Source organism: Cololabis saira, chromosome 13 (genome assembly GCF_033807715.1).
Source record: "Cololabis saira isolate AMF1-May2022 chromosome 13, fColSai1.1, whole genome shotgun sequence".
Taxonomy (NCBI): Eukaryota; Metazoa; Chordata; class Actinopteri; order Beloniformes; family Belonidae; genus Cololabis; species Cololabis saira.
The window spans coordinates 34,836,131-34,851,990 of record NC_084599.1 but is presented as its reverse complement, the minus strand read 5'-3'; the positions used below and the strand labels follow the sequence as shown (position 1 = coordinate 34,851,990).

General features: G+C 38.5%; 1 protein-coding gene across 2 annotated transcripts in view; it reads left to right on the top strand.

Annotated features, from left to right (window-relative positions):
• Positions 1 to 15,860, top strand: part of anos1b (anosmin 1b) — a 61,476-nt gene that overhangs the window by 27,539 nt on the left and 18,077 nt on the right. The window contains exons 3-6 of one of the 2 annotated variants that reach the window (XM_061738750.1): positions 3,711 to 3,773; positions 4,434 to 4,638; positions 8,308 to 8,492; positions 12,673 to 12,802. In XM_061738750.1, the coding sequence (XP_061594734.1) occupies positions 3,711 to 3,773; positions 4,434 to 4,638; positions 8,308 to 8,492; positions 12,673 to 12,802 (583 nt within the window). Of the gene's footprint in view, positions 1 to 3,710; positions 3,774 to 4,430; positions 4,639 to 8,307; positions 8,493 to 12,672; positions 12,803 to 15,860 lie in introns of both variants that reach the window. The other variant, XM_061738749.1, reaches the window with a different exon arrangement.

Genomic DNA, 15,860 nt, shown 5'->3' with positions numbered 1-15,860 from the left:
ATGTCTGTAAAAACTTGTGATTGTCAACATTTATCAGCTCCAACTCCTCTGTTGCTATGTCTGACCCATAATCAATAGGTAAACAAAAGGGAACTTGGCACTGCGAGCTACGGTGCAGCAGAAAAACCACCTAAACCACCACCTGCAGCGGTTGGTGGTGTAATTACGAAGCGACGCAAGTGACATCTCAGAAGTATGAATGCCAGAGATGGGCGTAGCTGTTATGCAGAAGTACAAAACAGGCTACAGTTTTCATGGTAGAGGAAACTATCAAATTGACCACAGAAAAACTTGGAGAGTGCAACAAATATTACTGTCTATGAATGTGATGATAAAAACTCAAAAAGTTTTATTAGATGTCTGAGGTGATGAATATCTGGACCAGATGACTTTCCTTCCCTGTATGAAGGTGCAAAGCATTTTAGATGCCATTTTGAGATGATTGGTGTCAGCCAACCAGTTGATGAGGACAGTATTTACATTATTTTCTTAATTTTTCACCCTTAGTTCACTGCAGAATTACTTAGTGAAAGAATTCAGTATAAAATACATACCTTGGTACCCATCCATCCATAACCGCTGCTTCACTCAGCTGCAAGCGGCTCCAGTGAGAGCCGAGGGTCTTGGCTGCACGACACCGGCAGGACCGCATCATCCTCTAAAGTGGAGACAAAGTCCTGAGACCACCAAACTGGACTCCCTTCGCCCCTGGCTGTTCTTCTGTAAATGTTATGAGTTGGGGACATGGTTACCCTGACAGAGTCCAACTCCCTTCTGAAAAGTATCTCACTTATTACTGACATTGTGGACCAAACTCCCGGTTTGGAACCTCCTCTCCAAGTCCACAAAGCCCGTTTAGATTGTTAGGCAAACTCTCGCCAGCAGCCCAACAAGAGCTGGTCTCATGTTCCTAGACTACTGACTAGACCAGGGGTCGGCAACCCAAAATGTTGAAAGAGCCATATTGGACCAAAAACGCAAAAAACTAATATGTCTGGAGCCGCAAAAAATGAAAAATCTTTTATAAGCCTTAGAATGAAGGCAACACATGCTGCATGTATCTAGTTATAACTGGGGTAAGATTTTTTTTTTCATTATGCATTTCGAGAAAAAAGTCGAAATGTCGAGAAAAAAGTCGAAATGTTGAGAAAAAAGTCGAAATGTCGAGAAAAAAGTCGAAATGTCGAGATTAATGTTGAAGTACAATCTCGAGAAAAAAGTCAAAATGTTGAGAAAAAAGTCGAAATGTCGAGAAAAAAGTCGAAATGTTGAGAAAAAAGTCGAAATGTTGAGAAAAAAGTCGAAATGGTTAGATTAATGTTGAAGTACAATCTCGAGAAAGAAGTCGAAATGTTGACAAAAGTTGAAATGTTTAGAAAAAAGTCAAAATTTAGAGAAAAAAGTCAGAATTTCGAGAAAAAAGTTTAAATGTCGAGGAAATAGTCAAAATTTCATGAAAAAAGTCGAAATGTTGAGAAAAAAGTTTAAATGTCGAGATTAAAAAGGAAGAAAAAAAAGAAGAAAAAAAGGGAAAAAAGGGAAAAAAAGGTCAAACATTTTGAAAAAGCTCCAGGAGCCACTAGGGCTGCGCTAAAGAGCCGCTTGCGGCTCTAGAGCCGCGGGTTGCCGACCCCTGGACTAGACTCTCTCCTCCAGGACATTTGCATAGACCTCACCAAAGAGGATGAGGAGGTTGATTCTGTGAATGTGTTCAAAAACGAACAAACAAACACTATAGATCACCAGTTATAGTTATTTTGTCTCATGTCAACCAGTGCTGGCAGTTAACGTCCGTTTGTCCCCAACTGTACTACCTCTATTATGTACTGCATTACAAACTATAAAGAGATAAATTGTATCCCTATTAGATAGATATATACCTTTATTTGTCACTGTATCAGGCATTACAACTGCGAAGTCAAGTAGTAATAAAAAAAAAGACAAAAAGACTAACATACAGTCACATGACGAAGCCACACATTGTACAACACAAAGACAAATCAGCTTGGAAAGACACAAGATACAGACTTTACAGAGAGCAGGATGAAGTATGAATACGTTATAAATAAGTTAGTTAAGTTTGAATATGCACTCATAGGGAGTATAATGCAATTAATGCAGTTTTATTTTGGTTTCTGCTCTCAAACAGACCACAAATGAGTTGGAATTAGAGTTTCATCAGCATCCTACTAATATACAGTGCAGACCAAAAGTTTCTCATTCAAACAAATGGGCAAGTGTGTCCAAATCTTTGGTCTGTACTGTAAAAAATATGATTCTGTCTGATAAAATCTTTCTTTATACATGTGTATTGTCTACATGGATGGCGAATGACTGTGAGAATGTGGGTTCATGTCAGGGCTCTCGGCCAGGCGGCTGCTGCTGCTGCTGCTGCTGCAGTGGGACAGATGCAAGGGTGGAAAAATGAGCACTAACCCCGCAGGGTTGTTCTGTGGGGGTGAGCTCTGCTGTTTTGTAGAGATATGCGGACAAGGCTGTTAGCAAGTTTCAGGCTCTCCCTGTCGCTGGCAAACATTAAGGGGGAAATGTTCTGCATTTGGACATTTCACCCTGTTGAAAAAAAAAAAAAACAATGACTTTAGTAATGCGTCAAAGTAATGTATTGTATCAGTTCGCCAGCCGATGAACTGACGCATACATGAGGACTGTGAAGACACGCTTTAGAGGAAATGTGGAAATGAAATATAGGGGAAATATGGAAATAACTCAAAGGAATTGTGGACATTTAGATTTTATTCTCAGCGTGTAATTTCACTCTAAACTGTGAATCATACGGTAGCTGACTGCAGTCCTTGTTCCCATGTGGAGCAGAAAAATAAAATCTTACTCCTGGATTTCAAGACTGAAACAAATACGCTTCATTCTCAGAGGGAAGATGTTTAGGTGGAGCATCACCGAACCTTTTCCTCCATGACGAATGTACAGCATTAAATTGTCATCATGCCTCGTGCTGAGGCTTCCTCTTCAGCTGTATATGTTTCATGTTATGACAGGTTTTTTATTTGTTTCTTTTACACGTGAAAATAGTTTTTACACGCTCCGTGATGTGCAACATTTCATTTTCAAGTCCACAATCATCTGTGTACAAATGAGCCTCTGTCGTCCAACAGAAGCCTATTCATCTGAGCGAAGATTACGTTTTTTTTATGCCACTTTTAAAATATGTTTCTTCTTGTGGAATTGGTGGGGAGGAATCGGAGATATGATTGAAGCCAGGCACACGGGGAAGCCGAGGGAGACAGACAGGCAGAGAAAAGGAGGAGGGGGGAGGAGGTTGAGGGTGAAACCGCAGTTTTTATATGTTGTCTGGTTTTAATTTGGTAAGAGCCATCATTCACCAGTTCACTGAGGTGGGAAACCAGATGAGTGTGTGCTTTATGAGTGTGTGTTTCTTTTTAAACTTCTACTGGCTTGGACATTAAGATCTGTCACAGTATGTCTTATAAGTATCTGACACTTCTTTTTGTTAAGACATTTTTTTTCTCTGTTCTTCCTTGGTTTGAAGATGTAGTTTTCTTTCCATTTTGGAAATGTATCATGCTTTGTTTTAGTTTTTCTTCTATTATTTTGCCGCTGCTACTAATTTAATTCAGCGTGGTGAAAAATTAATCTTGGATTAAACTTCAAATCCATTAATTCATGATTATATATGCTTTCCTCTTTTTGTATGTTTGTTTGTACGTGTACAGTGCCTTCAGCCATGCAAGGAACTGTGGGAAACCAAGAAGGTGCCCTCTCTGAAGTCATGTGAGGTAAGAGAAAGGGCATGTTGTGCATGTGTGTGTGTATGTTTGTGAAAGTCAGAGCCGCCTAGGTGGCATTGTCACTCCTGCGTTAGAAAAACCTGCTGTTGTTGGCGTCGTGGAAACGTTCTCAAACGGCGAACGTGAACAAGCATTCCTGTGTGTTTTTCTGAAAGTCTGTTTATGTGTGTCACAAATACCGTTCGAGAGCTTTTCGATGTGTACGTGTGTATTTTGCGTGTGTGTGTGTGGCCCCAAATGATTATTTGTAGAGCCAGTCGCTGCGGTTTTCAGATAGATTAGTTTTTCATCACAATAGCTGAAGCATGTTACCGTCTGGATGGCTGACTTGCCGGCTGGTTAGGACCACAGTGTAATTCAGAGCTGTTAGCTAAAGCTTGTGTTTACATCTTACTGAACTGCAGCCATGTGTACAGACACAGAAACACCCCCTACACACAAATGTACACACTCTCACACGGCCTTTGAGACATAATCTTGAAGGGAGCTTTCAAGCCCTCAGTAGGAGTTTACCAAAGGAAACACTTTCCCCCCTCTTGTGTGCTTTCATGCCCTCATGTGTGTGTGTGTGTGTGTTCTTACACATCAGTTGTAAAGATAACAATAACAATACCCCCTCTCTCTCCCTCTCTTTCTCTTTGTCAGAAGCAGACGGAGTGTGTGACAAGCCGGGACTTTGTGGCCTCGCTGAGGTCGTCCCGCCAGGGGGATTGCCCTCTGCCTCAGCGGGCCACGGGATTCGCTGCCGCCTGCGTGGAGAGCTGCTCGTCAGACCAGCACTGCCCCTCCGCCAGGAAGTGCTGCTTCAACGGCTGCGGACACACTTGTCAGGCTCCAGCCAATTTAAATAAAGGTAAAGGCAGTTTCTCAGGCGGCTATTCCTAAGTATCTCAAGTATAACTTTTGGCTGTTTCACAGTGTTGAACTCTGAACACTCTGCCCGAAACAGGGGCCAAAAAAGATATCTGCAGGAAATTGTGTCAGTTCTTGATAAAAGGGCATAATATTCAGTTAAAATGCAAATGCATAAGGTAAAATAAAGTAAGAGAATAGGAAATGTAAAAAAAACTAAAACAAATGCATGTACAAGAAAAAGGAAAAACCAAAATATGTTTTTCTGCTTTTATTTTTAATTATGTCAGTTTTGGTCCTCCATAGTTATGGTAGTCGAGGCTTTGGTAAAGGCAGTTTCTCAGGCGGCTATTCCTCAGTATCTCAAGTATAACTTTTGGCTATTTCACAGTGTTGAAGCGCCTCACTCTGCCCGAAACAGGGGCCAAAAAAGATATCTGCTGCGGATATTTCACAAGGACCTCAGGAAATTGTGTCAATTCTTGATAAAAGGGCATAATATTCGGTTAAAATGCAGAAATGCATAAGGTTAAATAAAGTAAGAGACAAGGAAATGTAAAAAAAACAAAAACAAATGCATGTACAAGAAAAAGGAAAAACCAAAATATATATTTCTGCTTTTATTTTTAATTATCAGAATCAGAATCAGAATCAGCTTTTTTTTATTGGCCAGGTTCGAACATTGTCCAACAAGGAATTTGACTCCGGTAATTTCGCTCTTTAGGTAGATAAAATAAACAATAAACAATAAACAAATGTGGTATTTCTATGTACAGAATAAACATTTAAAGGTGCAGCAGTTTGAGGTAGAGAAAAGGACAGTTCTGAATAAAAATAAAAATAACCTATTTACAATTTTACAAGACAAATTATACAAAAAATACAAAAAAATGATACAAAAGAAATACAAAAGTGAGAGGTGCAGCAGAGTCAGGCAGACATGATTATTAAAGAAGGTGCTAGATGATTTTTATTGCACGTGTTTGGTTACTCTGAGACTGTTATTTGTGGGAGTTCATCAGAGCAACCGCTTGCGGGAACAATTATGTCAGTTTTGGTCCTCCATTGTTATGGTAGTCGAGGCGTTGGTCAATTTAAAAGTATAAAAAGATATCCGTGTCTTTAAGAGATGCAGAAGATCACACGTAAGAAACAGTCTTTAGCCTGAAACGGCATAACTGCACCGGTCCCGGCCAAGACTAAAGTCGTAATCGAAACACTGCGTGTTTTTTGAAATGGATTTAACATTTTGTTTCCACCAGAAAGATGGCAGGATGTGTTTAGTCATTTACTGGAACTAACTGATGTTAGCCCTTGGGAAAGAGATTCATGATATCACCGACATTTTCTTGGGTCAATAAATGTTTAATAATAGTACATAATAATGGTAGAAACTGATCTGCAGAAAATTCTGAGGCATCCAGTTATTAAAAAGTTCATTGCAGTGTTGTTGTGGACTCTGCATACCAAGACCAGAGACTCTGACGGATAAATACAGCTGCCTGTCATCAGCGTAGGGGTGAAAAGAAACACCATGGACTAGATCCCAAGTACTCAGAAATGACATAAAACGAAAGTACAGCTCAACACTGATCCCGGAGGGACATTTGTGAGTTATTCAGACTCCCTGAAGGTGTGTTGTGATCCGTTTCACCTCGGACTCAACGAAGTCTGTCATCACTTGGAGCAATTAGGTTCATCAGCTGATGAGCATCCTTCAATAAAGTCTGGGGTTATGCTAATATTTAAATGATATTGAGCTATTATAGTCTTTACTGCCTCGTTATACTGGAGTAAAATATCCTTCATGATCATGTAGTGTACTTGAGGACCAGATTTCTTCCATCTGCACGCCGCTGTCCTTTACTAAGGCTTGCAGTCTTGGATCTTACTTTACGGGGAGCAGTATGGTTTAATATGAGCACACAGTTAGCATTAAAACAGTCTGTCAGCTCATTAGTGTGGTCAGATTCCAGTGAGAGTGGTCTATAAACGGTTCAAATGTGTGCAGACATTTACTACAAAGAAGAAGGAAGGCCGAGGCTGTACAAATATTAACACTATCTACTATAAATTTTTCATGACATCTGGAACGTGTAACTATGGGTTTTAAACATAATTGTGATTCGCTTTGATCAAAAGTGTCGAGTGATTTTTTTTTTCCCTCGTACTTTTCCTCGGGGTTAGGATGCGGTTAGAGTTTGACTGGTGCAATATTACAACACAAACAAGTTATAAGTGGTATTTTTATGCTTAATTTAGCTTTTTTAATGACTTTTCTTCTGATCCTGTGGTACTTGACTCTGCCTGGTGGTGCAAACATCAGTCAAAGTATTGATTAGAAAGTAACACAGTGTTGAGGGGGAACTATAGGACCGCATAAGATATCACTGGTCCAGAATTATGAATATAAGATCAAAATAATTTCACACCACTGGGGTTTTTCCAGTAGCTCAGAACCAACAAATCAAACACTTGGTTAAGAGAAGGGCCCAATAAGTTTTGACATTTTCAACCCTCGTTATACATATTTTTTTCAGTAGTCTCAAAAGGGACATTCAAGAAATGTTAATTTAGCTGCAATATGCTTCTTTACTACTAGATATAAATGTATAAAAATCCTTAGAGCGCTAGTGGCTGCCTGCGAATGATCATGATCATCCATTTCTGCTGTCATTATATCACCTATGTTTCAGTAAAATAAGTTTTACTCATGCTTACATTACACAAACGCCGCTGTCTGCTCCTTGGTGAATGTCACACGTTCAAATTCAACGTTTATTCTAGGAGTTGTATCTATATTCAGTGGCGTATCCAGGACATTTTTACTGGGGTGGCCAAGATGGGACACAGAGCCATACTGGGAGAACCTTTATGAATGGCATGTGATCAAAATGTGTAAATATCACATTGCTTTGCATCAACATCTACACATATGTATAATAATTGAATTCTAGAACTCATGTTAGCATTCATTGAATTGTCAGACTTTCGTTTTGGCATTTGACAGTTTTCTATTCCTCTTCCATTTCAACCTATTATGGTAGTTACACATTTTCAGAGCCATTCTCATTGTAGAACATTAAAGTCCTCAACAAAATAAATCTGCCAATAATATCAGGTATAATGTACAGGACTATCTCAGAAAATTAGAATCTTGAGATAAAGTTCTTTATTTTCTGTAATGCAATTAAAAAAAACGAAAATGTCATACATTCTGGATTCATTACAAATCAACTGAAATATTGCAAGCCTTTTATTATTTTAATATTGCTGATTATGGCTTACAGTTTAAGATTAAGATTCCCAGAATATTCAAATTTTTTGAGACAGGATATTTGAGTTTTCTTAAGCTGTAACTCCACTCTAAATCAACGAATCACCTGAGCTGTCATCATTGATTGACAGGCGTGTCCTCTTGTTTGGGAAGGAGGAGAAGAAAAAAAACTAGGTTATTGCGCCACTGTCTATATTGTCTTGTTTTTATCGTATTTCTATTTTTATTGTAGTGTTTTATTCGTGTTATTATTGATGTTGTTTTATTTTTTGTGAAGCACCTTGTGACATTCCGTTGTCTGCGAAAGGTGCTATATAAATAAACTTTACTTACTTACTTTACAAATGTGCGGACAATAAGATCTCTTATCTCAATAAGGTCTCTTTCTTGCAGGGGTTCCTCTGAAGCCTCGCAGGGAGATGAGCTTCACGGAGGACTCGGAGGGGCACGTGAAGGTGGCATGGGTGTCCAAGTTCAACGTCAGTATGGAGCCGGTTATTTACATCCTCCAGTCCCGCTGGAACATCGGCATTCACCCCAGTGAAGACCACGCCTCTCCTTGGGCTACTGTTGCCATGGTAACCCACCACTGCGACAGCCTCGCGCCATATCGTTATTAAAGTTTTAAAAATGTTGACGTCGTAACGATCAGGATAAATCATTGCTTCGATATTTCTGTGCATGTTAATTCTTCCAGAGCAGTTAATTATAATTCTTCCCATATTGATTCATCTTTATTTCTTGGGGTTGTTAGAGGAAGGCTCTTTGATTTAAGAAAGATGAAAAAAAAAACAGCACAGCATATTATTGATAGTAATAAAGTTATGGACGCTATAAAAATGGTTCCCTGCGCCTTTAATGATGAAGCAGCGCCACAAAGTTTGTAACATATCTTTACTTCATAACTCAATCTGCTCTGGATGATGAAACTTCTCAGCTATGGAGATGGATGTTAGACTCTGTTTCCACCTCATCAGTCTGCTGCCTTGCTGTCTAAACCTCTCCACCCCAGCCAGTCTCACTCTCTGCCAGGGTAAACCCTACGTATGCGTGCGCGTGTGTGTGTGTGACTGAGTGTGTGTGTGTTCCGTACGTCCATGCGTGTGTGCCTGTGTGAGGTTAGGTAAACAAGCAGAGCTTAAAAGGGAACCACAGGCAGCCACAGTCGTTCCACCGGCTGACTCTGAATGACTGAATGCTCATTATGGACTTAAATAGATGGCAGCTCGTGCATGTGTGTGTGTGTCTGTGTGTGAGTGTGTGTGTGTGATTGAATGTGGATGAGCAGCAGTGATTACATTTGCACTGTCAGGGAGACAAAACATAAATCTTTGGCAATTCCAACCATAATTTGGGCAAATCATTCAATTTCACTATTATCATATGGAATTCCATTCTTACTGTGTTCATCTCACTTCATCTGATATTCTGCTCCACGTGTAATTGTTAGCTGCCAGTCTATCAGATATGTACACCAAGGTCAGACTAATACAGATGGATGCAACAGCTATTCAGAAAACCCTTTCTTCAAGAATAATACACTCTTTTAAGAGAGGTGTTGCTGTGGCATTGCTGCAGCCGTGTTTTGTACTCTTGAAAGAACTGACATAGTCTGATGGACACATTTCAATGAAAACATTTTTGTTTTTTTGATTGCATTACAGAAAATAAAGAACTTTATCACAATATTCAAATTTTCTGAGACAGTATATAAAAATGTATATATATATACAAATTTTCTGAGACAGTCCTGTGTGTGTATATATATATATATATATATATATATATATATATATATATATATATATATATATATATATATATATATATATATATATATATATATATATATATATATATATATACAGGACTGAATGAATGAATGAATGAATGAATGAATGAATGAATGAATGAATGAATGAATGAATGAATGAATGAATGAATGAATGATTGTTTATTTCGTTCAGCAGCAACATCATAAAAAAAGAACAAACATGAACAAAACAGAAAAAATAAATTAAACTATGGCTGAACGAAAAGGGTTTGGCAGAAGCATAGCTTTTAGGCGCCAAACCCTTGTTTACTATTCAAAATTTGACAAACAAACAAAACATATTCTAGTAATACAGTACTTTATAGTACTACAACAATGTATATTAACATATATATCCAGAACTTTACCAAAATTACAATGTATATTAACATAGGCTATATATCCAAAACTTTACCAAAATTACACAAGAATACACTACTATGATTGTACACATAATTATTTAAAGACTGTCTCAGAAAATTTGAATATTGTGATAAAGTTCTTTATTTTCTGTAATGCAATCAAAAAAACAAAAATGTCATACATTCTGGATTCATTACAAATCAACTGAAATATTGCAAGTCTTTTATTATTTTAATATTGCTCATTATGGTTTACAGTTTAAGATTAAGATTCCCAGAATATTCTAATGTTTTGAGATAGGATATTTGAGTTTTTTTAAGCTGTTAGCCATGATCAGCAATATTAAAATAATAAAAGGCTTGCAATATTTCAGTTGATTTGTAATGAATCCAGAATGTATGACATTTTTGCATTACAGAAAATAAAGGACTTTATCAGAATATTCTAATTTTCTGAGACAGTCCTGTATATATATATACAAATATATAATACATTAAAATAGATCCAGTTTCTGTGACCGTGGGGTCAGAACACAGAGGCCTACGCCTTCAGCCGCTACCAGCACCTGACTGGCATGGCCTTTCCTGTCACTGGTGGGCCCATAGAAAGGTAGTCATGCATTAGGGTTAAGACCTGAATGGGCCCCAAGGGTGAATGTCTGGCCACCAGGTGCTCTTGAACCGGCCCCTCCCCCAGGCTGGGCTCCAGGGTGAGACTCTGGAGACTCTGGACTTCATATCCATTTGTGGAGGAAGAATGGAGGAGGGTGATTGTCAGGGAGGTAGGTCTGACATCTACAGTAATGCAGACTCCACACAGGTACGTTGTGGTAAAGAGATGACTGAGCCAAAAGGCAAGACTCTCTAAAGTCCAACCCTCACCTAAAGCCATAAAGTGGCTGACAGAATGACATCAGGGATAGAAGCGGGTGGCTCCACATCAAAAGGAGCCAGTTAAGGATAGGATGCCTCCTCGTAACCTCGCTGGGGGGCGGTTCAGGCATCCCATCTGGGGAGAGGTCCCAGGGGAGACCCAGAACACACTAGAGAGATTACATCTCCGAGCAGGTGGCCAGGAAGAGAGAGAGGTCTTGAAACTGTTCACTTAGTCTGCTGTCCCTGCAAACGAATCCAGATAAGTGGAGTTTATTAAGTGGATGGATGGATGGATGGATGGATGGATGGATGGATGGATGGATGGATGGATGGATGGATGGATGAATGGATGGATGGATGGATGAGACTTGTCGCTCTGCTTCTAGTGGCAGATATTTCTATTAGACACTATATAGGGTCAGTTAAAGTCCCCCCTGTACATTAAGGGCCAAATCCACAAAAGGATTGCGCGGTTTTTTCGGCCACTAAACTGGTGCAAATGAGACAAAAAGAGAGCGTCTAATTCACAAAGCACCAGCAAAGGGCAAATTGCACCACAAACTGCGCTGCCAAGCAAATAGTGTCATGGTGCGCCTGTGTCATTTGCATGCATGTAAATTAGGTAATATTCATACATTCGACGCAAAATTGCCCCCTTTCTATGCAAATAAGCCTCATTGCAAAAACCGTCTAATTCACAAAGGCCAGCGCTATTTGCCACACGCAAAAATAGTGGAGCAAATACCGTCTTTTGGAAGCGTGTATTAACTGCGCGCAAACTCACTCCTCACTCCCCCTCTGTCTCTGTTTCTCTCTCTCTTTAATATCATTCAAGCCTGTGTGATACTGAATGATATTAAGGGTGAAATCTACAGTCAGACATGACTGTAGACAGTCAGATCAAGTGGGGTTGTGGACTTATCTCGGATTTAAAAATAAAAATAACAGGTAGCTCAGGATTCATCCATACAGTAGGGGCTGCTTTATTACAAACAATTCCACCATATAAACATATAAATCTAGAATGTGTGTGTTTAACAGCTGACCTGTAGGTGTGTGTAGCAAAACACAGAACATGAATTACCGTCAGATCCTGATCTGATCCCGATCCGGTGTTAATGAAGTTACCGGTGCTGTGCCTTGTGCGTAAATGCGCACAGCCTCTTAACATTTGACATTTCATTAGCTTATGTCATACATGCGAAATACTAGATAAGTACAAATACGTGAAAGTTGAGGCTGTTGTGCTCTCTGCAGTTTTCATTATGGACCAATCTGTATGCTGAAATATGGAGAACACTGGAAACAGCTCCGCTCACTTACTCAGACAAGAGAAAATTGCACTCAGCTGCAAAACTTGCAGCCGAGAAAAATTGCGGGCGCAAATGCGGCGCAATTCACAGCACTATTTGCGGGCGCAATCTATTCTTTGTGGATTTGGCCCTAACTGTGATAAAATCAGCACCATGAGATAGACAACTGTTGCATTTATATAATAATATAAAAAGGCATGTTACTATTTTTACACAGGGGACTTCAAACCAGCAAACAACTCATCAATCAGCTCAAATTCTTATCTTAAAATGATTATACAGTAATTGTGATCTTTGTGATGGATGGTCAGTATTTAACTCGCACTGTTGGTGCTGAGGGAATGGGTTTTTTTCTGTAACGGTGATGTTGCATCGTAATGGTTTGTGTTTTCAGACCCTCTCTGAGGATGTGGTTCTGTCAGATCTGAGACCTCAGCGTTGGTACCAGTTCAGGGTGGCAGCCATCAACAGCCACGGCAGCAGAGGTTTCACCACACCCAGCAAACACTACATCTCCAATAAAGGTAACCAACACTCATGATGACTCCTCCAGGATGTTTCTGTGTCCCATCAATGACTTTTCATATATGTCGTCACGGGACGCTGAACAAAACAGATAGTTGCATGTGTTCATTTCATGCCAGAGGCCAGAGAGATGCTATGAGCGATGCTCAGAGGTGGGTAGTAACGAGTTACATTTACTCCATTACATTTACTTGAGTAAGTTTTGGGAAATTTTGTACTTTTAGGAGTAGTTTTGAATCACTATTATTTTTACTTTTACTTGAGTAGATTTGTGAAAAAGAAACTGTTACTCTTACTCTGCTACATTAGGCTACGTTGAGCTGTTACTTTTCTTTTATCCCTTTTATCCGCGTACGCGTCAATCTCATGACATCACTGAGTGATTCTTTGGGAAAAAGTTTTGTTTTTTGCATGTTTTGTCACATTTACACAGACTCAAACACACACAGACTTTCTATGAGTTCATGGGCTTGTTCTAGTTCTGGTTAAAAAAAAAGTACAAAGGCTTGAAATTATTAATTTATTATTTTATTCTGTTATTTTATTTATTGTATTATTTATTAAAGTACTTGAATTTACTTTAAGATTATTTTAATTTAAGTTATTTTTATTAATTTTAATTAATTTTATTGATTTAATTTGCCTGATGATGATTATTTTGTACTTTTGTCTGTTTGAATGGTTCTTTTTTACTTTTACTCAAGTAATTATTTGGATGACTACTTTTTACTTCTACTCGAGTCATATTATTCTGAAGTAACAGTACTTTTACTTGAGTATAATTTTTGGCTACTCTACCCATCCCTAGCGATACTACCTTTACCTTTTGTGTGGTAGAAAAACTCCAGAAAGATTTCCTCTCCTTATCTGTTCTTCTTCTCCGTTTCACTGACATGACAGTTGATGGATAAGGTAGACTCAGAAGAACACTATCAGTCAGTCCATAAAACACAGACAGGAAACAGAAGATGGACACAACTGTGCATGCACACATTCACACGTACTGTACGGTGAAGACACGCATACGCTCATTCCTTTGGTTTAGAGCCAGACAGAAATCCCTGGTTAGGGTCACTCAGACAGAGTGAAAGTGAGAGTAAGACTGTCTCTCACATACACACTCATGCTCTGCAGGAAGTCCTCTGCAGGCTTAGGTCATGCTGGTATCAGGCCAGGATTGGCTTGTGATACGTATCCCCTGCCAGGATTGGCGAGAGCATGTTTAAATGTGAATAATGACACGGTCACTTCTTCCAAGTCATGGAAAAAAGTAAAGTTCTTTATCAGTTAAAAGCTTGCGAGAGATTATGAACAGGCGCCTGAGATAGCGCTGAAGAGGAATTCTCCACTCTGCCAATCTCGTGCCAAACCTGTAACAAAAAGGACAAGACTTCTGAACAAGATACTTGATTGGCGGTTATCGTGTTTGACTAGAGGAGATTTACTGCACATTGCTGAGATTTGTGAGGTCAGGTCCTCTGCGAGAAGTAATACCTTTGTATAAAATCCCCTTGTGTGGGGCTAGAACTACATACTTTTCACTGCTGATAGAAGAAGACAAGAATAATCGTGGGTTCCTTCTCAACACTACGGTTGAGAAAGAGTTGTTGCTCTGTTGAATAAAGAATTACCTCAGCGTTCGCTTTGCAGCAGTGACTTTATGAACTTGTCCGTTGGGGAGAAAATTTACTTTTTATTTATTTATTTACTCTCCTAATTTACGCTGTTTCTTCTCATCAGTCTGGCTGAATTAATGTCACCAAACTAGACTCCACTATTTTCCACATTTGCCAGATAATGGTTTGTATGAAGACTTTCAGTCTAATTGAGCTGGTCCTCAAAGATCTCTCTGATCATTTTAACACCATTGACCTCAAATTCTTATTAATAAAACTTGAAGTTGACATTTGAATTAAGACTTTAGACGGATTTAAGTCATTTTTATCTGAGTCCAATTTCTTTATGTAAATAAAAGGTTATATATCCGGTGTTCAACAGGGTTCCGAGTAGGGACCACATCTGATCACTCTAAAAATGCTTTTTTTGGGGAGGTCAGTACCATCAACAAACATGAAATTATTTTCCCTTGTTATGCTAAAGACGCCCACGTCTATTTTTGTTCTATCTTTCCATGAAGGCTGTGGAAACTATCACTGGTGAAAGTTTCAGGCTCATCTTGAAGACCTGGATTATGATTTTTCTAAATTCTAAATTGTCTCCTGTAGTGTTCATCAAAGTATTGCTTATTTTTATTAATTAGATATTGTTTCAATACAATGCTTGTGTCTTTTTAAGTTTTGCCTTTGCTCGGCTAAGTACTGTAGTTTACACTTGTGTTTGAAAAGTTCTATATAGTTGAATTGATATTATGAAATTCACAATGAATAGTGAAATACATATGACTCATGAACCTCCTATTACAAACATCAACAGACATATATAGTACAGAGAATCCAGATCATATTATTAAGATGCTTTGGTTTAACCTTCTGACTACAGTGTGGAAACATTGAGCACTGAAGGCAAGGTAAGGCAAGTTTATTTGTACAGGACTGTCTTAGAAAATTAGAATATTGTGATAAAGGCCTTTATTTTCTGTAATGCAAAAATGTCATACATTCTGGATTCATTACAAATCAACTGAAATATTGCCTTTTATTATTTTAATATTGCTGATCATGGCTTACAGCTTAAGAAAACTAAAATATCCTATCTCAAAAAATTTGAATATTCTGGGAATCTTAATCTTAAACTGTAAGCCATAATCAGCAATATTAAAATAATAAAAGGCTTGCAATATTTCAGTTGATTTGTAATGAATCCAGAATGTATGACATTTTTGTTTTTTTTAATTGCATTACAGAAAATAAAGAATTTTATCACAATATTCAAATTTTCTGAGACAGTCCTTTATAGCACAATTCAACAACAAGGCATTTAGGGACATTAAAACATAAATAAAATGTAAAGAAAAAAGAAAGAAATAAGAACAATAGATTGTTTTAGAGTGTTTCAGCTGATCTGAGGCTTTCTGGGAGTTTGCTCCAGACATGTGGA